At 40.1% G+C, this 18,477-nt stretch overlaps 4 protein-coding genes across 12 annotated transcripts; 2 read left to right on the top strand and 2 right to left on the bottom strand.

The window, feature by feature from the left end:
• Positions 1 to 783: 783 nt before the first annotated feature.
• On the top strand, positions 784 to 2,763 carry LOC116057972 (zona pellucida sperm-binding protein 3-like). 2 transcript variants are annotated; one of them, XM_031310578.2, is made up of 10 exons: positions 784 to 920; positions 1,007 to 1,173; positions 1,249 to 1,352; positions 1,455 to 1,543; positions 1,633 to 1,813; positions 1,902 to 2,007; positions 2,120 to 2,205; positions 2,343 to 2,434; positions 2,508 to 2,582; positions 2,653 to 2,763. In XM_031310578.2, exons 1-9 carry the CDS (start codon positions 854 to 856, stop codon positions 2,570 to 2,572), a joined length of 957 nt encoding a protein of 318 aa, XP_031166438.2. In that variant the 5' UTR covers positions 784 to 853; the 3' UTR covers positions 2,573 to 2,582; positions 2,653 to 2,763. The 2 variants fall into 2 exon arrangements, 1 of the variants encoding a protein (XP_031166438.2); XR_004898400.1 differs by lacking the exon at positions 2,653 to 2,763 and having other exon boundaries at positions 2,120 to 2,211; positions 2,508 to 2,524.
• A 712-nt stretch (positions 2,764 to 3,475) lies between these two features.
• On the top strand, positions 3,476 to 8,015 carry LOC116057973 (RING finger protein 212B). 3 transcript variants are annotated; one of them, XM_031310579.2, is made up of 13 exons: positions 3,476 to 3,609; positions 4,642 to 4,768; positions 4,887 to 4,939; positions 5,066 to 5,140; positions 5,426 to 5,532; positions 5,619 to 5,724; positions 5,836 to 5,864; positions 5,967 to 6,007; positions 6,116 to 6,140; positions 6,262 to 6,328; positions 6,752 to 6,809; positions 6,958 to 6,988; positions 7,100 to 8,015. In XM_031310579.2, the coding sequence occupies exons 2-13, from the start codon at positions 4,669 to 4,671 to the stop codon at positions 7,173 to 7,175; spliced, it is 768 nt and encodes a 255-aa protein (XP_031166439.1). In that variant the 5' UTR covers positions 3,476 to 3,609; positions 4,642 to 4,668; the 3' UTR covers positions 7,176 to 8,015. The 3 variants fall into 3 exon arrangements, with proteins under 3 accessions (XP_031166439.1, XP_035861512.1, XP_035861511.1); XM_036005619.1 differs by having other exon boundaries at positions 3,476 to 3,662; positions 5,622 to 5,724; XM_036005618.1 differs by having other exon boundaries at positions 3,476 to 3,662.
• Positions 7,557 to 12,583, bottom strand: homeza (homeobox and leucine zipper encoding a). Of its 6 annotated transcripts, none has more exons than XM_036005612.1 (3): positions 12,096 to 12,583; positions 11,204 to 11,388; positions 7,557 to 10,907 (listed from the first exon to the last, which is right to left on the bottom strand). In XM_036005612.1, exon 3 carries the CDS (start codon positions 10,878 to 10,880, stop codon positions 8,889 to 8,891), a length of 1,992 nt encoding a protein of 663 aa, XP_035861505.1. In that variant the 5' UTR covers positions 10,881 to 10,907; positions 11,204 to 11,388; positions 12,096 to 12,583; the 3' UTR covers positions 7,557 to 8,888. The 6 variants fall into 6 exon arrangements, with proteins under 6 accessions (XP_035861505.1, XP_031166436.2, XP_035861504.1 ...); XM_031310576.2 differs by having other exon boundaries at positions 11,289 to 11,388; XM_036005611.1 differs by having other exon boundaries at positions 11,297 to 11,388.
• Positions 12,584 to 13,937: 1,354 nt separating this feature from the next.
• Positions 13,938 to 17,954, bottom strand: dhrs1 (dehydrogenase/reductase (SDR family) member 1). Its single transcript, XM_036005617.1, has 9 exons — positions 17,700 to 17,954; positions 16,697 to 16,845; positions 16,280 to 16,423; positions 16,070 to 16,149; positions 15,714 to 15,846; positions 15,477 to 15,620; positions 15,325 to 15,394; positions 14,577 to 14,657; positions 13,938 to 14,479 (listed from the first exon to the last, which is right to left on the bottom strand). Exons 2-9 carry the CDS (start codon positions 16,838 to 16,840, stop codon positions 14,343 to 14,345), a joined length of 933 nt encoding a protein of 310 aa, XP_035861510.1. The 5' UTR covers positions 16,841 to 16,845; positions 17,700 to 17,954; the 3' UTR covers positions 13,938 to 14,342.
• Between the last annotated feature and the right edge of the window lie 523 nt (positions 17,955 to 18,477).

The following is an 18,477-nucleotide window of genomic DNA, read 5'->3' as shown; positions in this document are numbered from 1 at the left end:
AATTACAATGTGGCCCTCAGACATATCTTTTTACAGTGTAGGCCATGTGATTTAAAGGATCTAACTCATGAATAGGGATACTGACATTTTTCTTCGACTGAATACCTTCTCATTTGTTCCTCAAGTTCTAGCTGCAAATCATGCCATATGTTCTGATAATGCAGCATTGCCACAGATCATGTATCAGATTTAAAACCTATGAAAGGGCTCCAACTTGTGGAATGAAACATTCTGACTGACAAATCCAATTTTGGACCACAATGCCCTGCATTCGAACGTAGCATGGGGTTTTCTTACTTTCTGGCCATACAATTAAAATCAAAAGAGACCGGAGTGCAAGGGTAAGTGTTTACATAGTAAAAAATAAAAAGTGACAAAACAGGCAACTATACACTGATCACACTGTTTACAAGTCAACCTGTATGCAATGCCTGCAGCATGGTTGCACCGATAGTGGCAAAGAAACCGTTTGAGGTTGTTTGGTTACCTTGTTTCCTCACCTTGCATATCTGCGCAATTCTTTTATGCTAATATAATGTAAATGATATAAGCATGATACATGTTTAAATGTATGTGAAATGTCACTTCATAATGTCTTTTTATGTAAATTATGAAAAGTAACACATTTCCACAAAACATGACATCTGTTACCATGCCGGTGATCAAGCTGCACCATATCAAAATGAAATGGGTCTAATGTCTAATGCAATGAGTTGATTTCCAAGCTGTAATTAAGCTCGATGGCCGCTGCACCTGAGCCTGTTGACACATCAGGTGAAAGAGGTTTTCTTGATTAATGTCTCCCAGTCCCAAGGAATAAAAGCACCCTAAGTGTCAGCAGCAGGCATCAGTCATGATGGCTTTCTTTTGGCAAATTGCACTGCTTTTGAGCTTGTCAGCGGCCATGTCTGTCTATGCAGGTAATGTTGTGGCAGAATGCAGGACAATTTATCTTTACCTGAAATTGGGTATAAACTTGAGTTATTTGTCCTTGTATCTCTTACAGACATGAAACTGGACTGTAGGCCAGATTTTGTGATGCTGGTGTGGACAGAGAGCAGATCCCAGGCTGATCTATCGTTCTTTCGTCTGGGTGACTGTTTTCCCACCAGCTTTTCAGCCAGGGAGGCTGTTTTCAATGTCGATATCAATGATTGTAACTTCAGGAGAATGGTGAGTAGCACAGTCATACCTGCAAAACTCTGTCCATTATTTCTACAGCTTTAGTGACATTTTTGTTTTCCATAGGTTACTGGGGATCAGCTGACGTACACCAATGACCTGACCTACACTTCCTCTCCTGATTCTCGCATTCTGGCCTTCACTCACCCAGTTGTCTGTGCTTTTCAGAGGTGGGTGTTCATACTACTTCAACATTGAGTGCGAAGTGAGTAAATAGTCTACAGATACACGTTTAATGGCAGCAGGAGCTTACTCGGCTTTATTTTGTGCAGGCCCAGAGACTGGTATCCTCCGATTTATGAACCAGTGTTTAATACCTACGGTCAAGGAGATCTTGTATTCCACATTGGACTCATGAATGGTGGGTGTAAAACATGACATCACTGGAAATGGCAGCTCTATCAGTGACTCCTTTTTAACTTAATGACTTGCCTCTATTTACTGCTGTAGATGACTTCTCAGGCCCTGCTAAATCTACTACCTTTCCTCTGGGCTCCATGATCCCCATCATGGCTAGTGTGGCGCAGGAGACACATCAGCCCATGCTGCTGCTTCTTGAGGAATGCGTAGCAGCTCACACACCGGCGCTGCAGCCTGACAGCCGTATATATCCGATAATCACCAATAAGGGGTACTCCTGTTGCATTGACAATAAAAACACTTGACTGACTGACTTTTTGTCCAGACAGTGAAAGTAAAACAAATGTTTAACCATGCAGATGTCTCATGGACAGCGTGGTATCACGGTCCAAGTTCGAGCCGAGGCAAAAAACCTCAGAGATCCGCCTATCCCTTCAAGCCTTTAGGTTTGCTCTCGGAGAAGAGGTAAACTAGTCTCAATTCTATAGATTATGCATGTTAATATTTTAGATTCAAGACTTTAAATAGTGAAAACGTCCATGCTTTGCAAACTGCACTCTTCAACTCCGCAAAACAGGTGTTCATCCACTGCAATCTTGCGGCTTGGGATCCCAACAGTCTTGATGACACCAAGAAGGCCTGCTACTACGTCAAAGAGCATGGGTAAATGTATTGGATTTTTTTTGTTTTTCTTGAGTTATTCAGCATTGGTGCAGTTTTTTGATGCTGCAGACAAATTGCAGCATGTCAAATTCTGGATTAAATAATGGAACAATTGAACGACTCATTCATTATCTCAGTTGGCAGCTGCTGGACAACTCTGCATTAAGCTATATTTGTGACTGCTGTGAGTCCAGCTGCAAGTCCAGGAGGACGAGAAGTATAGCATCAGGTATCTACACAACTTCTGCTTTATCAAACTGGTCTCATTGTGCTGTACAAACTTTTTTTTTTTTTTCTCCCAGGGAAGCATGGAATATTAGAAAAAGCAGTCCTTGGGCCACTTATTATTACTGATGTGAATTCCTGAAGTATCCGAGGTGGGCAAGTTATTGTGTATTTGCAATATACAGTACATTTAACCTCAACTAAACTTTGTTCTCCCAACAGGAATGGCTCCGGAGTGGTTTCTACAATCTGTCTTGGATTTTATTTCAGTGTGGATATCAGATTGTAATGTGGCCATTAAAGATGTAACCAAATTTTACTTGACAGCTCAAATGATTAAGCTTGTTTTGTGTGATTCTCAAGGTGCTTATTTTCATGACTTTTCTTGATGTCAACTGAAAACCTAATATTCCTTGGTTGAGATGCTCACATCTCCCTTCATATACAAGAAGGACTTGGGATTTATTTCAAGGTGACCTAAATGTAGATTGGTTTAAAAACAGAATTGAATTCCCAAGGTGACAACATTTATACTGAACTCATATTTTGCTAACATTCATGGGTTGCCTTACCCACAACTACAAAAACCAAACCTGGACGGCATAATGGCTTGTTTCATCGGGTCCAACATAACTTGGACTCTTAATGGCCAGCGGATCCTGAGCAATCTAGTCCATCACTCCATATGCCTACTTGTTGACTAAGAGCATATAATTAAGCTATGATCAGGTGTCTTTTTTTTTTTTTTTTTTTTTTAAATTGGAGCCAGAACATGCAAGGACAACAGGTGTCCTTGGTGTGTTGTTTAGATGACCAGTAAAATAAGCAATGGTGTTTTTCAAATCAGAAAAATAACTTTCTGTGCTGACAATCTTTTAAATCCCATTTTGAAGTGTGAAATGGTGGGTGATGAATGAATTATCCCTTCCCTCAATTGCATAGCTACATTTCGAGGTACACTGATATTGAATAACTGGGTTTCCTGAGTCGAAATTACACTCTGGCATATTATTAGGTCACTGATGTTAAAAGCTGGCTCTATAAATTTACTCATCCAATCCCAACAACTAACGATATCCGCTATTTGTACTTCCGCAGAGGCGGGACTGCACTGCTGAGCCGGTTGAGAAATAACTTTTGTTAGGCTACAACTTCAACTACTTTTGAGCAGGGCGACAGGTAATGTTAGCAAAATAAATGAGAGCAGATATCTTCTAGCCAGTGTAATGAAAGTTTTGAGTCAGTTTCTTTCCCTCTGTCAGTAGCCAGCCAAACAGTTATTACTTTTCTACAATTAAGCTAGCTAACGTCAGCTAGCAAACACTTCGGTAGCCAATAGTATGTTAACCTGTGTAGCATCATAGATGTATAAAGAACGGTTAGCATTGTAGATGATAGAAGATAACTTATCTTTACTTAGGAGTGTGTGTGTTGTGGCAGAATTATCTCATGCTAAAATGGTTGAGCGTGATAAATTTACATTGTGTAATTTGTTGGCAAAAAAATAATCCAGTGTTGTCAAGCCCTAAAAAACGCTTAATATTAACACTTAACATACAAGGAACGTTACTGTACTAGTACCCTACATGGCCATGTAGACTATGCTTGTATGTGTGTGGAACTAACTACTACAATGAACAATTATTTTAATTGTCGATCAATCTGTCCATTAATCGATTAGTTGTTTGGTCTATAAAATGCCAAAAGATGGTAAAAAATGTCAGTGTTTTCCAAAGCCCAAGATGACGTCCTCAAATGTCTTGTTTTGGCCACAACTCAAAGAGTGTGTGTGTGTGTGTGTGTGTGTGTGTGTATACACACACACACTGTCAAAGAGGAGTGAAGAAACTAGAAAATATTCACATTTAAGAAGCTAGAACCAGATAAAGAAAACTCAAGCCGATTAATAGATTATCAAAAAAGTTGGCGATTAATTTAATAGTTGAAAACTAATTGATCGATTAATCTTTGCAGCTGACACCTTTTGAACATGTCATTTCAAAACTATGGGCATTTTTAGCATTAATGTTGTTCAGGGGGATATTATGTTGAAATGGGAAAGTCCACACCAGGAAAAACAACCCAATACTAAAAGTACTCAAAAGTATGTGACCAGGGGTGTCCACATACTTGGTGATATAATAATGGTGATGTAGAGTAATATTTCATTTTACATAATCACATTTGTGTATTGTAACCTCGTGTTTGCAGAGGAGGAAACAACCCACAGGACTAAAAATGGACTGGTTCCACTGTAATCAGTGCTTCACAAGGAGAGGGTCGAAGTTTGCTGTGTCCAGCTGTGGCCACATTTGCTGTGAAGCATGCATTAAATCTCGTAAGACAATTATATGTCAAGTCAGTTTGCTTCCACAACTATAATTATTTAATATCAGGGCTCAAATGAGACAGTTTCAGGCTAGTTATGCTTCTTGTGATCATGTCTTTTACCACAGAGCAGTGCAGTGTATGTGGGGCCAGCTGCAGTTATCTACCCATCACAGATGAGGTTGGTGAGTTTGCCATTCTTCACTGCAGGTTCCTGTCCAATGCCACCAACAGAGAATTAACTTATTTTACATAGCCAACTCATTATATTTGCACACATTTTTTTTATTTTTTATTTTTATCTCAGATGAAGCCACAGGAAAAGGTGTTTTTCAAGGACCCTGTGAAGCTCATCCAGTCACGGCTGGAGCACACTTCACAGGTTTGTCTCCTCTGTGCAGCGGCCACCCAAGCTTCCTCACTGCTGTCATTTTTAATTGCTATTCAGGGATGATAAATGTCAGAGCAGCCAGTCAATTAACCCGCCAGTGAGTCCTTCAACAACAGATTGCATCAGATATTATATTAGATATGAGATTAAAAGCATTACAAATTGTCATTGTCATATAAGAGGCACTGAGCTGTAATCCAAAAGCCAAAGTTGATTTACATCATGTAGTATTTTCACTGAAGGAATATTTGATTGTGAGGTCTTCATGCTCCTCAGATTGCCCTTTTTCAGCGGACACAGATGGAGAGAGTCACGGCCCACTTCAAGCATAAGTCGGTTGAACTGGAAAGGCATCTGAAGGAAGTCACTGAGCAGGGTTACAGGTACTTTTAGTATTTGTTATTGTTCCTCTGTGACTGTGTAAATAACCCCACCCGATTGCAACGCTATTCCTTCCACGTGTCACCAGAAGGCAACTCTCCGAGCTGAAAAGGGAAAATGACGACTTAAAAAAGCAGCTTTCAAATCTGAAAAGAGAGACCGCTGATTTGAAAAAGCCACTTTCTCAGCGGAGGGTAAGTGTTCCAGAAGTCTAATAAAGGAAAAGTTCATGTTGCCAAATATGCCAATGTTCAGGTAATAAGTTCAATATCTAATTTAGCCTGCACACTTTCTGTTTGCCACAGGTTTCTCCAGGACAGTTTCATATAGATGGGTAAAACCAATTTATATTTCAGGACTGTTTGGTTTAATAACAAACTTTCCAATACTAAAGTTTTTAAAATGATGTAGTAATAACTTTTTGTCTCATATATAGCACTCAAAGGATGTCGCTACCTGTGGCTGTCACCTCTCCAGGTAAACTCTGTGTTAAGTTGTTACAGTTAATGTTTTTGGTGTCGGTAGTCCATTTCAAATATTTTGAGCCAAGTTAATGAGGAGTGTGTGCATGTTTTCTTTTACCAGTTACCCCTCGTTCAAGAACTGTGAGGTATGTATAACATTGTCATGCTCTGGTGGATTTCATTCTGTATGAGCAACACCATCACATATCTACACTTAATATAATGACTGCAAAATATATTTAATGCTCAAACCTGTCTGGGTCTCAGTTACTTAGGCTCAGCAGAGTCTCAGACGTGGGCCAGAGACAGAGGTCCACATCTACCCTCCATCACAGTAAGTATGTTATGATGTTGAAAACAAAAATACTGAAAAAAAAGATACTTCTTAGATTATTGTGCAACTTTTTAAAGACCCTGGTAGATGTAGTAACAGTTTGGCAATACAAACATCTTAATTCAAGGTCAACTAAATAGCTTTTACTAAGCTTTCCAGGAGGTTTCATCTCACTGTCTTGCTCAGCTGATGGAGTTTGTTCTGCTGTTAAGAGATGCCATCTCCATGCAAACTCCATCCTCCTCTAGAGGAGGCTAGTAAGTGGACCTTTAGTTAAGATTGCCTTTGTCAGACTACAAGTTCCAAAATGTTCTTGCTCAATAATAATAATTACACATTCATAGACCAGGTCCTCAATTAGCACTACTTCAATATTCAACCATCAACTTTGTACAATTTGGAACTGTTTCTGTTTTTGTCAAGACTCCTGGATCCGCTACCTCTATTTCGAGCCATAGTTCTCTTCATGAGCATGTACACAGTAAGTGTCGTTGCAAACACACTTTTGTAGCTCTACCATAGCTGCTGGGACTAAAACTGGATACATTGTGCTTAATCAACTCAGAAATTAATTGCATTCTATCTTTAATCAAAATCATTTCACCTCTGTTTAAAAAAAAAAAAAAAAGGAACACCCACGTCCTTTAGCACTCCTACAAGGTAAGAAATGATTTACAGTTAACTTGTGAGGAAACGTATCACATTTCTGCATTTTCTTCATCGGAAGGTGTTCTCATTAATTGTGAGTCATTCCATTTCTGTCTTCCTCAGATCTCAGCGTCAGACTCCTAATGTCTTCCAGTTCCAGTTTATGAGTGGATTATCAATACAGTCACCCAGGCGTTAATGAAATGGTGGGGACATGTTTATTGGAGTCCTTAGCCACATGTGTGTTTATCAGGACTGTTATGTCTTTGTTGGAGATTTGTTTTTGCCCAGTAACAGTTGGCACCAATGACTGAATGTCTTGTACATTGTTGAGTATAGGTATTTTATAATTGTTAAGTTTACATGGATGTTATACTGGTGTTACCATGTGGTTCCTCTGTTGGTGAATTAACTAGCCACATTGCCTTTTTTTTTTTGTAGCGTCAACTTATAATACAACCATTTCTACATATTGTTTTTTTTGCTCACGACAGAGAATATACACTGATGAAAAAATAAATTTGTTAGATTCAGTTTAAGTTATTACAGCACACACAAAAAACATTGCTTGCACACATGGTTAGAAAGGCAAATCCTTTACTGATTTCCAGTGACACAATTGTGCAAATGAGAAATTATTTGAACAGGAAAAAATACATGGAAAACCTCTGCAAAGGAAGACACGAATCATTGTGGACATTTCCCCACAGCATGACACTTGCATTAACTTTTGATTCCTAATAGAATGCCAAAACAACAGTGATAGACAATGCTTTATCTAGACATTTCTAATGAACTAAACTCTACTTAAAGCCCACTTCACCCCTTGTAAGTCTAGTAAAAAGTACTTCAGAGTGGAGTTTTTCTGAACTGATAACCTGAATGTATAAAGTTTGTGCTATAATTAATAATCTGAGTTAACAGAAAGGTTATTTTTTCTTTGGATTCAAACCCTTTGCTACTTATACAGTAAGTGGACCCCCGTCCGTTATTGTATCTGGTTTGTCTAGATTATAAACCATTAAGTTGCACCCTACAGCTATTAAGACAAAATACTGACTGAATTAATGAGTGCAAATCAGAATTGAATTGGGCAATTCTGACTGTATGATGTTGATGTGATTGCTTTCTTAGTATTGTTCTCCTTTTCTGGTAGAAATGTGACAAATGACAAAGTATATATATATAGTAAATCAAGTATTACAGCAGAGCGTCTACAGGAGAATCGGGGAATGTGTCTCAGAAATATGCTGTAGACATAAGTAGAATTGGATGTACCATGCGGTTTTCAAAGGTCAGGATAATAGGTTTCAGTGTTAAGGGATCAAGAATGACACGGTTTAGTTAGGAACTAATATTTTGTGAAATAATTGGATTTAACGAGTATGGCAGCAGGCTCTAAAACCAAAGTGCAAGTTGTCAATTTAAAGTGTACATGTCCAGTGTGCTTTTCTCGACAAAGGAATTATTGGCTGAATAGGAATGATTACACACAGTGATGATTAGTCAACATATTCATCAACATTTTTCCAGAGCAGTTATCTGCTTTAGACAGGTACCAGAAGCACAACCAGTTTAAATTATACTGCTACAATAGCATGCTAAAAATTATGTAGTGATATCTAAACAAAAATAATAAGCTCAAAAAAATATAGCAAACCAGTGTACAGGTTACTGTCCTATTTGCAGCAACACAATTATTATTCAAGTCCAAAATATATTACGATAAGCCGATAATGTATCATATATAAAAACACAAACCTCACTTTGGGCTTGCACCGGAAAGACCGGGTGTTACAAACCTGTCGAAGTAAAGCAATTTAAACCAATGTAACAACTACGCTCGTTGGTGCAAAGGATGTGGATCGCTGTGCCAACTTTTAGAAATGTTCCTACGTCTGTTTCCAGTGTCCTAATCAGCAACAACAGCTTTTTCTTCAGTCCCCCCAACACCCTGAACTGCAAACCAATCTCGCACTTGCTGGTAGCTCATTCTTGATTTCTTGCATAGATAGTCAAGGTCTTTTTCGTGTAGCGGGCCTGTTGAAAGGTAATATGTCACCAGTGGCTGGATATCAGGGGAATCTGCACTTGTTGCATTTGCTTGAGATTTTCGTTTGCGGCTACCCCCAGCCCGAGAAGATGTCCCAGAACCACTTCCGTTAGTTAAACCGCTGCTACTTTGCTGGGCTGCAAGTTCTGCCAAGAATTGGTCGCGGACCCCCTTCACCCAGCGCAGCTGGCCGTTTTTAACGGCATACCGTGTATCCCCAAACCACTGAATAACATCTGCCCGGGGTAAACCTGTAAGCTTTACAAGTTCAGTGTAATCTTCACTCTTGGGCCACTGGCAGCGTAAAAAGTTCTGCTTTAACACATCCAACTGCTCCTTGGTCTTTCTTGGTCGCCCAGCTGGAGTGAGGGCAGGGGATGTTGATGTGGATGAGGGAGTCTTTGAGACGCGCCAGGGCGTTTCTGACGGACTGGCTTTGGCTGAGTGAGCTGACTTCTTTGATGTGCTGATGCTGTTAAAAAGCGGTTTATTAGGTGACGCAGTCAGTGGTGGACTGCCAGAGGGGGAAGAGTACGGAGAGGATTTTAATATACCTGATGGTTCCTGCGGATCATCTGCCTCAATCTTGCAGGTCTTTGTCAGTTGTAGGGGTTGCTCTTCACCATGTTCCTCATCTTTCAAACTGTCGCCATCACCAGAAAGCTCCTCTATAACATCAAACCCTTCTGCCTCAAGGACCCTTTCGCCAAATGCTTCCAGGCTGTTTGACAAAAAGGTCTGAAAGAAATGTGAATTTCTAATACCATTGCTACGGGCTCCCTCCTGGCCCTTCACCCCATTTAGACTAGTTTTTTGTGTAATAAGTGGGAGGGGTTGAATTTGTTGGTCATGTTTTCCTCCAGTGGGTTGAGAGTAGTTCTGGGCTGCAGCAAGGCTTCCTCGGCCAACCCTAAGCTGGTACCGGCTGTCACTGAACCATTTACGAATGTCGTTACGGCTCAGCCCTGTTTCATCCTGCAAACGTCTAAGCTCTGCCTCTGCGGGCCAGTTCTCTCTCAGAAAGCTCTTTCGCAGGGCAGCAAGCTGAGCTTTAGATTTTTTGTAGCGCCCATGACGATGCTGTTGTGAAGATGACTCGGAAAGATCAAGGGAGACATCCGCTGCTGTACTCGCTGGCGTGTCCGCTGGTGGGCGGTAGAAGTATGAATCCTGAGGAGGTGGGAGGGTGGAGCTGAAACACGGGGCAGTGGGTTTGGCTGGTTTATAGGAATCTGGTGACTCACACTTTGGTTTCTTCTTCTGGGCGCTAGAGAGAGCACCCTCTACTTCATTGCTATCCTTATCTTCAATTACCAATTCCTCACAACTGCTACTCTTGCTCTTTATTTTGGCTTCCTCGTTTGTTTCAGTATATTCATCACAAAGCTCCGGCACTGCCAGCTTTTGCCGTGTCTCCTCTATTTCCTCTGATGACCAGCTGATACCATATTTAATTCTCTGCACCATAAACCACACCTTAACTTTGTCCAGTGGCAAGGCACATACCCGGGCCAGGGTGCTAACCTCACTGGATGATGGGTATGGAAATAAGTTAAAGGCTTGGACCAGCTCTGGGATTGTGTCAAGTTCACGGGTTTGATCCGACTGTGTCCACACCAATTTCAGTCCCTCTGATACTAGAGGCAGGCACACAACAGAGTTGTGGTTAGTGGTGAAACTAGCCACACCACTCGCATTGCTGTCAGCTGAGCTGGCAGAGTGGCGCAAATCCTTGGAGGAGCGTTTAGCTTCACGTTTTCCTTCACATTCTGTCTTTGTTACTTTTCCAAAAGGCCCCTTTATGCCTGTAAATAGTCCATTTCTGCCATTATGATCACTGTAGGTTGCCATCTGGGTTATGAAAATAGGCTCTTTCACCTAGAAAAGAAATAAAAACTGGTTTAGTTGTTTGTTTTTTTTAACTTGTCTCAACTGTCAAACTGTTCACTTCACAGATAAGATCACTGCAAGGAGAAGGAAAACTTCTGAAGAGTACAGCCAAAAGAGACTGATGTTTTAAGAACTTTCAGTTCTCGTCCATTCTAAAAGTGTATTATCTGACAGCTGTTTCCCCCTTCCCCCTACTTTGCGCTGCTTATTCTGAACTCCCAGTGAAACTAGTCGTATACTATGTCCAGACTGGTTTCCCCTCCCCCCAAAGTGTGGTGACTGACTTTTGTTTTGTGTGAGTGGGGGGATTGGTCGCAAAGGGTGGGTGCGTGAGGAATGGGGATCTATGAGAAATCCATCACAGCCTACTTTCTCACCCCTTCCCAGTCAGGCTTTGTTCCACTCCCAAGTTCTCTGTCCCAAAAGATGAGTGTAGCCTCTTCACAAAGGCAGATACCACAACAGAAACCTGTGGAAGGAGAAAATCAGTAGTCACACTCAAGTCCAAGTCTAGGCACTCTACGCGCTTAAACAATATTACACACTAAATTCATTTTTCTTATGAAACTGGTTTGAAAAACTAAATGAATATAAATGTACTTTTGTTCTTAAGCAACAGGTGTTAAGCCAACACTTCAACACATCACAATGGAAATGTCAGAAGGCTAAATACAAGGAATTCGGAAACACTTTTAACGTTTTTGTCCCACTGCAGTCATTACCTAATTATATTAAGGCGTTTGTAACTACTTATTGGACAGTGTCTTACAAGTTAATGTACTCCTCATTTAGGAGGTGTTGGGGACAGCAGAGAAAACATTGCGCATGGCCGACGATTAAGGTCGTTTGAGTCACGTAAGAAATGTTGAAGTGTACTAAAAAACAGCAAACAATTATGAAAGCACTGTATTAGTCATTCGTGACACATTGAAACCCACGGGGGGTTAGATCGTGCGTCCTCCCCTGTATTCAATGTCTTACTTGTAGGCACTGTAAGAGTTTGATACGTTGTATCTTTGTTTAAGTGAAACAAAAAGCTAAAAAAGTTGCTCTCGTTGGCAATCACAATATCAGCCCGTGTGTCCCCCTTTATGGCGTACTAACTAAAACGCTTCACACTGCACAGGCGCACTTCGCCGTAAGACACGCTTCAGTGAAACACAAAAATAAACTTACCGAAAAAGCCAAAATAACCCGTTATCCCCGAGGTCCGTTTGAGCGTAAATACAACAAAAGAAACCCTGAGTTCTCCCCCTGCCACTCCGCTTTTTTATGGCCGAAGTTTCGAGGGGGACCAGGGAAACAATACCGTCCGTCTGTCGATTTGACCCTTGTCTTGTTTATGTAGCACCTCGACGGATTACGGTCGGGATACAAAGATGCAAGGCGACCAAGTTTGTCGTCTTTCTCAGGAGTTCAGTCGTCGACTAAATCCTGCCGTATAGGACATACAGATACCTCAATCCGCGAGATTCAGGTATGAATTTGAGTCGCCGTTACTTCGTCCTCCTCGGTCCATCCGTTGTTGCTTTTGTTCTTTAACTGAGAAGTGTTTTCGCCGTCCGGCCAGATCGAGGCGAGGCGGAGCTGAGGACCAGGAAGCCCAGAAGGCCCAACTGACTCTCCCACAGTGACGGCGGGGTGGGTGTGCCAGTCTGGGAGAGCAGGCCATGGATTGGAGGGAGGAAGCGCCTGTATAATAAATCCGTGGCAGTAGGCTAAACATTTTCACGTCAACCACTCACACTAGTCCCCTCTAAATCAGGCCCCCCCAACATCTCATATGATTTTCATCGAGAATCATCTTGTTAAATTGAAACATTTAATTCATCAAACTCCCACTGTCCTAACATGGGGCTGTACATAAAGGATTTTAATAATTTATAATTTACTTACAGGGGTTCTGTAGCCTCCCCAAGACCCATGAAAAAACTTAATCAGTCCAGGGCCATAGCCACCACTGAGAGCACTCTATTTCTGTAAGTTATAGGCCTATTATACATTAAAAAAGAAAAAAACAAAAAAACACCGTCATGGTATTTTATAGGCAGATTATACTAGTTTAACTCAGTAACTACTTAGCAACAAATAACTAAGACAGTATTTCTTTTCTTTAGTTTCTTTTTTTGCTAAAAGTACGGAGGCTTTGAAGCTGCATTTAAACCTTCAAGTTCAAGAATACAACTTAAATAAATACATAAAATATGAAAAATCCAAATAAATAAAACCATTTTAAATTGTACTGGGGGACTTGGCCCCAGTGTCTCTGTATAACCATGGCTATGGCCCTGAATCATTTCCCAATTTTAGACGGGAACAGGTTTAGACGTACAAAGTCAAAGTCAAAGTCTCTTTATTAGTCTCCCTAAGGAGAAATTCGTTTTGGACACAGAGAGAAATTGCTGCAAGAGTAACAACAGAGACACACATCAAACACAGGGATGTACCCACGTTCTAACAAGAACTAGCTTACAACCTGTTAGATTTTACTTTGCCTTATAAACAAGATAGAATGACACAATCAAGTTTTGGACAGTGATACTGTCCTTGAGCAATATGTTGAATTCCTGTCAGCGTCAGACATGATGTCATGTCACTGAAAGCAGGGCAGCTGGATTTTAGTGATACATATCTGAGTCAGAGGGAGCATTTATAATTAATTGTTAATGCTAAATAATAGAATCATATAGACGAGGTGTACATATCAATCTTTCTACACGGAATTCAACGTTTTTTATTTAAGAAATCTTTTTTGATCAGTTTCAAGATGCTATCAATTTGTTATTATGCAAAAAGGAATGAAGTGTAAACAGCAGGGAGTTGACATTTCTTTATTGAACCAGTTGGTACTGTAGTAGTAGTAGTAGTAGTAGTAGTAGTAGTAGTAGTAGTGTATAGTATTGTTATGTGTATATACATTTTTAAGGAATAAAACAAATCCTGAAATAAGTGAAAAAATACACGAGCATTTCTATGTTTCTAAATGTGTCATGTTTGGATAGTTATGCTTTTGTATACTGCTTAAGAAAAAAACATAACATGTAGCAAATAATAACAAAATCCCATTTCACACGTTGTGGCTTCCCCCACAGCTGACATTAGTGTTAAATTCCTAAAATAGGCTTAAGCATCCTTCAAGTTTACTTTGTTTACCTCAAACTTCATATAACTGCTTTCATTAAGCACTCAAGTAGGAATAGATGTATATATAATATAAATGTATATATAGCATATGTATTTTCAATAATACTTCAATCCTTCAAAAAATATCATCGGTCTAAATTGTTTGGCTTCTTGTCAGCCGTTAGTCATTAGTAATGGATTTGATCACTGACATGGTAACTATAGGTTTAGCTAGAATTTTGACCATATAGTTGAAAACACATTATGATACTGCCACTTCAGTATGGATATAGAGAATGTTTAGAACCGGCTATTTGCCAGGCTGAGCACAAAGCGTGGCAGGCGTAGGAATGAAGGGACAACAGCTGACAGCCAGGAGAGATATGGGACCTGCGTCAGGAGGAATTTTAGGGAAGTGTAATCAGCTACACTCCGTCCTGGAAATAAACAGATAAACAAAATATTAGAATGATGTGACTTTACATAGTTTTTTTCAAAGCTATAAAAAAAACCAACTTGCTGATACAAACTTACCATCAACATCTCGTATCCCATAGCGCCTTGCCAGGTCACAAGTCATGAGTACTTTCCCAGTCAGAGACATCAGATTTTTATCTTTAAAATGACAAAGACAAAGCAAATTAGGTTTAGTTTGCAAATAAGACTCTCAAAAATAGTTGAAGCAGTAAATTATTCTCAGCAATAAAACAAAACCAAAACTTGACGAGATGACCTAATGCGAGCAGACGAGAATGTGCATCAGGCACACAACACTGTGTTACGCAGAATGTCGGGCAACACCCCCTGGTGAAATACCAAGTTTTTAGGGAGTGCCTTGGCCATCTACAAGAGAAAAATGGGGTGGTCTTCAGGAATTTAGTTCAATTGGGCAAGCTTTGATTGTCTTTTTTTCTTCATATCAGCGAGTATTGGCCATGTTTCATGCTGTCCCGAGACGAAGACACGTAATGGGAATATCATGGAGGACGCCAACAGCGGAAACAGCTGACCAGTCCTGTGAGTTTAACGTTCACTACGTCAGAACTTATTCGGCAAAGGCGTTTCTATATCCCATTTAGCACATCAACATTTTTACAAAGGCAAAGACCACCTTAATGGAGCGTAAAACATTTTTGCTCAATTGAGGAAGTTTTAATGAAATTTTGCCTTTTTCATTAAGCTTTTCTAATGTGATGCATCACAATGCGCATAAACATACATGAATGCAAACATGGCTAATCTGACTGTGAGGTGATTACCATGTCATACAATATAATCCTACCTTTTGCCAGATTGACAATGCACATCCCGCTCACTTCTGTGGTTTCTCCATTGGCAAATACAGCTTTAAACTGAGCAAAAGAAAATCCAGACATTTAACAACATTGAAGTAACTACCAGGGATAAGGATTTATTGTTAAGAGAAGATTCTACCTTGGAATCCACACCCTGTGGGGTTTCTTTCTCCATTATTAACTGAGAAACCAACTCTGTTTGTACCGCTCCCGGCCACAGACTGACAGAAGCCACTCCTCTACTTTTCAGCTCAACGGCCATGTCTGCTGCCAGCCTGTCACACTGGAAACAATCCACAAAACAGGTTTTTATTAAAGTGACCTAATTACAAAGCACATGTACATAAATATAAGACTTAATGAGAAGAGAACTTACTGCGGCTTTACCAACACCATATGGTACATTGAAAAGATACCGCAGCCCACCCATAGATGAAATGGTGACTATCAAACCCCGTCCTTGAGCCACCATCATCCGGGATGCATAAACCGAGAAGAAATAGTGGCCCCTGCCACAAAGATAAAAATGGAAATCAGTTAAATAATTTTTTTACCACACTATGTTATGTATTTCTGAAAGAGCTACTAATGACAAAAAAAACAAAACATTCTGAACTCTAAACTAAAAAGACAAAAACAAATTGAGTAACAGCTGATGTCTGGAAAACTGTCACTAGACACGATTAGATGACTCAGTTGACGTATGAGACATGACTAAGCACAAAAGCATACCTGAGGCCTGTGTTGTTAATGGAATCCCAAATGGTCGGATCCATTTCCCAGAACTTGTTCCCCGTATTCTCGAAGATAGCCTGGAATAACAATCATGTGTAGAGTTCAGGTAAAAATGTCACACAGTGTTGTTGTGTTCCACAAGTAATTCGTAAAGTGTAAAGTGAGCGACACATCAAGTAGTGTTTCATGTCAGTGCGGTATATCTACCTGTACTCCAGCATAGGCATTGTTGACCAGGATATCCAACCTGCCGTTTTGTTCACGTTTGATCTGTTCAAACAGTTCTTCAATGTCTTCGCCTTTTGTAGAATCACAGATAACGGGCACACAGTTTCCACCCCTCTCCTTAACCTGTGTTAAGTACAAACACGTCAGCTGTGAACCATAGAGACAAAACCTCACCGAAACACTACTACTTCAAAAATGCAGAGCAGAAAACCACCAACATTTCAGCTGCAACATTTTTCTAGGCCATCCACCGGACAAGGACTGGAGAGAGGAATTTGCATTTTTGTGAGCTGAGCAAGATGGGTCAAGATAGGTTAATGGATATATTGCCTTTGCCTCTCTACCTGACAGCTGTCTGATATATCCCTTACAAGAGAGTCAAGCTCAAAATTTCACCTGTGCAGCGGTTTGTTTCAGAGTGTTCTCCTGGCGCCCTGTGATGTAGACCGTGGCTCCTGCCTCAGACAGCTGGAGAGCTATTCCCTTGCCAATGCCTCTGGAGGCACCTGTTACTACACACACCCAGCCTGACAGGGACATTTCCTTCTGGGGAAGGAAACAACACCACAAACGATAAGTAGTAAGCTCAAATACACCATGTTAACCAAATGTACATACAATTAGTAGAGGTCTGTCAGTTAAATATGAACAGAGGTCAATAGGGAAACCCCACTGTCCATAGTTCACTTATAATCTAGAGGAGCCATGTTTTTCCAATTGCATTTTGCCCAGTCACTGTGATTCAGTATTAAGAAAGTGCAGTTTGACACTTGATAAAAGTGATATCAGTGACCATGATCAGTGATAAGTTTGATTATGAATTTCAAACTTGGCCCCAAATCAATTGTAAAAGGTAGATGCACTATAAAATGCCATAGCAAAAATGTAACAACATAATAAAAGTTGAATTATTATTGACTACGGCGACGTATTTTTTATTTATTTGATACTATCAGAAACATCTGTTCAGTTTCTGACGTATTGGTACTATCAGAAACATCTGTTCAGTGATATAATGAGAGAGAAACATTTTTATGTAACGAGCTCTTTTTACTCCAGCCCTTTTAAACTTTACTCGACATCGTTCTTATGATTGATAAACTCAGCCTATTTATTTTTAACATTGCGTTTTTTCTTCTCTCGTTTGAACAACTGATTTGATGTTGTGACGAACTTCTTCTGGTTTAGATAAGTTAACAAAAAAAACCTTTTACTGCGAGAAAGATTCAGTCAAAGCTTAACAACCTCTAGGAGAAACTGACCACTCGTTTAGCTAGACGATTTGATTAATTTGTAATTAATGCTCATCAGTGGCGGGACTCTGTTATTTAACACAGTAGGCCTATTGTAAAATTAACTTTAAACGTTCGCTAATTTTCATAAAGAAACAATAACCTACCTTATTCCACAAAAAGCGCTGGATTTGGTTTGTCAAGTCCCAACAATAATTCTTCCGATGAAACCGACAAGGAAACGTATCGCTACAGACGTCACGACTAGTTTGTGCTGCCGTTTATTACTACTGTCATTCTACTGAGTAATGCCTCAAGCTACAAACAATGTGTGAGCAATGTGACAGTAAAAACAGTAATCAAGGCACGATATCTAGCGTAGTATCGCGAGAAGACGCAAGATCAAGCAGAGAGTGGACCACAGTCGACCAAAACTGAGGATTCACTTAAGCTAACTTCCCCCTTCGCTTGAAATCTGCTAAATTTAACAAGCTGTTTCGTAAAGTGACTGAAAAACAGAGTTATAGGCCGTTTTTGCGTAGTTTACAACAGTTTACATCATGATAGGCCAAACATCAGACAGTGAGCTATCGAAGTGTCGGAGGTGGTCTCTGGTTTAACTTACAACATTTCACACATGATGGCGCTATAGTCCTTCCTCTTAATAGAGCCATGCCTCCCATAGACTCTGCTAAAATGCCCGAATCATTAGAAACGGTAGTAGAGCAGCTAAATTATAGCTGATATGAATCTGATAAATAATCAGGTGGTGTGATGTTAAGGAAAGTGCACTCTCTTTGCTGCTGTGATCTGTAATGTAATCACAGTTTTTTCTGTCCTATATAGTATGTCTAACTAATTTTGTCCCATGTTATTTTTCCCACTATGTGTTAAGTTAGTGTATGAATTATTGTCTTGGTTGGTATCAATAGTTTAGATTAAAAG

The sequence above is a fragment of the Sander lucioperca genome, chromosome 9 (assembly GCF_008315115.2).
Source record: "Sander lucioperca isolate FBNREF2018 chromosome 9, SLUC_FBN_1.2, whole genome shotgun sequence".
NCBI lineage: Eukaryota > Metazoa > Chordata > Actinopteri > Perciformes > Percidae > Sander > Sander lucioperca.
The sequence above is the reverse complement of the archived record's forward strand: the minus strand, read 5'-3'. Positions and strand labels throughout refer to the sequence as shown.

Coding starts and splice junctions, on each gene's coding strand:
- LOC116057972 (XM_031310578.2), top strand. CDS start 854: ATGATGGCTTTCTTTTGGCAAATTGCACTGCTTTTGAGCTTGTCAGCG. Junction 921..1,006: donor GGCCATGTCTGTCTATGCAG/GTAATGTTGTGG, acceptor TATCTCTTACAG/ACATGAAACTGGACTGTAGG. Junction 1,174..1,248: donor ATTGTAACTTCAGGAGAATG/GTGAGTAGCACA, acceptor TGTTTTCCATAG/GTTACTGGGGATCAGCTGAC.
- LOC116057973 (XM_036005618.1), top strand. Junction 4,769..4,886: donor TGAAGCATGCATTAAATCTC/GTAAGACAATTA, acceptor CTTTTACCACAG/AGCAGTGCAGTGTATGTGGG. Junction 6,141..6,261: donor CCTCGTTCAAGAACTGTGAG/GTATGTATAACA, acceptor TCTGGGTCTCAG/TTACTTAGGCTCAGCAGAGT.
- homeza (XM_036005612.1), bottom strand. CDS start 10,880: ATGGCAACCTACAGTGATCATAATGGCAGAAATGGACTATTTACAGGC.
- dhrs1 (XM_036005617.1), bottom strand. CDS start 16,840: ATGTCCCTGTCAGGCTGGGTGTGTGTAGTAACAGGTGCCTCCAGAGGC. Junction 16,424..16,696: donor TGAAACAAACCGCTGCACAG/GTGAAATTTTGA, acceptor TACTTAACACAG/GTTAAGGAGAGGGGTGGAAA. Junction 16,150..16,279: donor ATGCCTATGCTGGAGTACAG/GTAGATATACCG, acceptor TTGTTATTCCAG/GCTATCTTCGAGAATACGGG.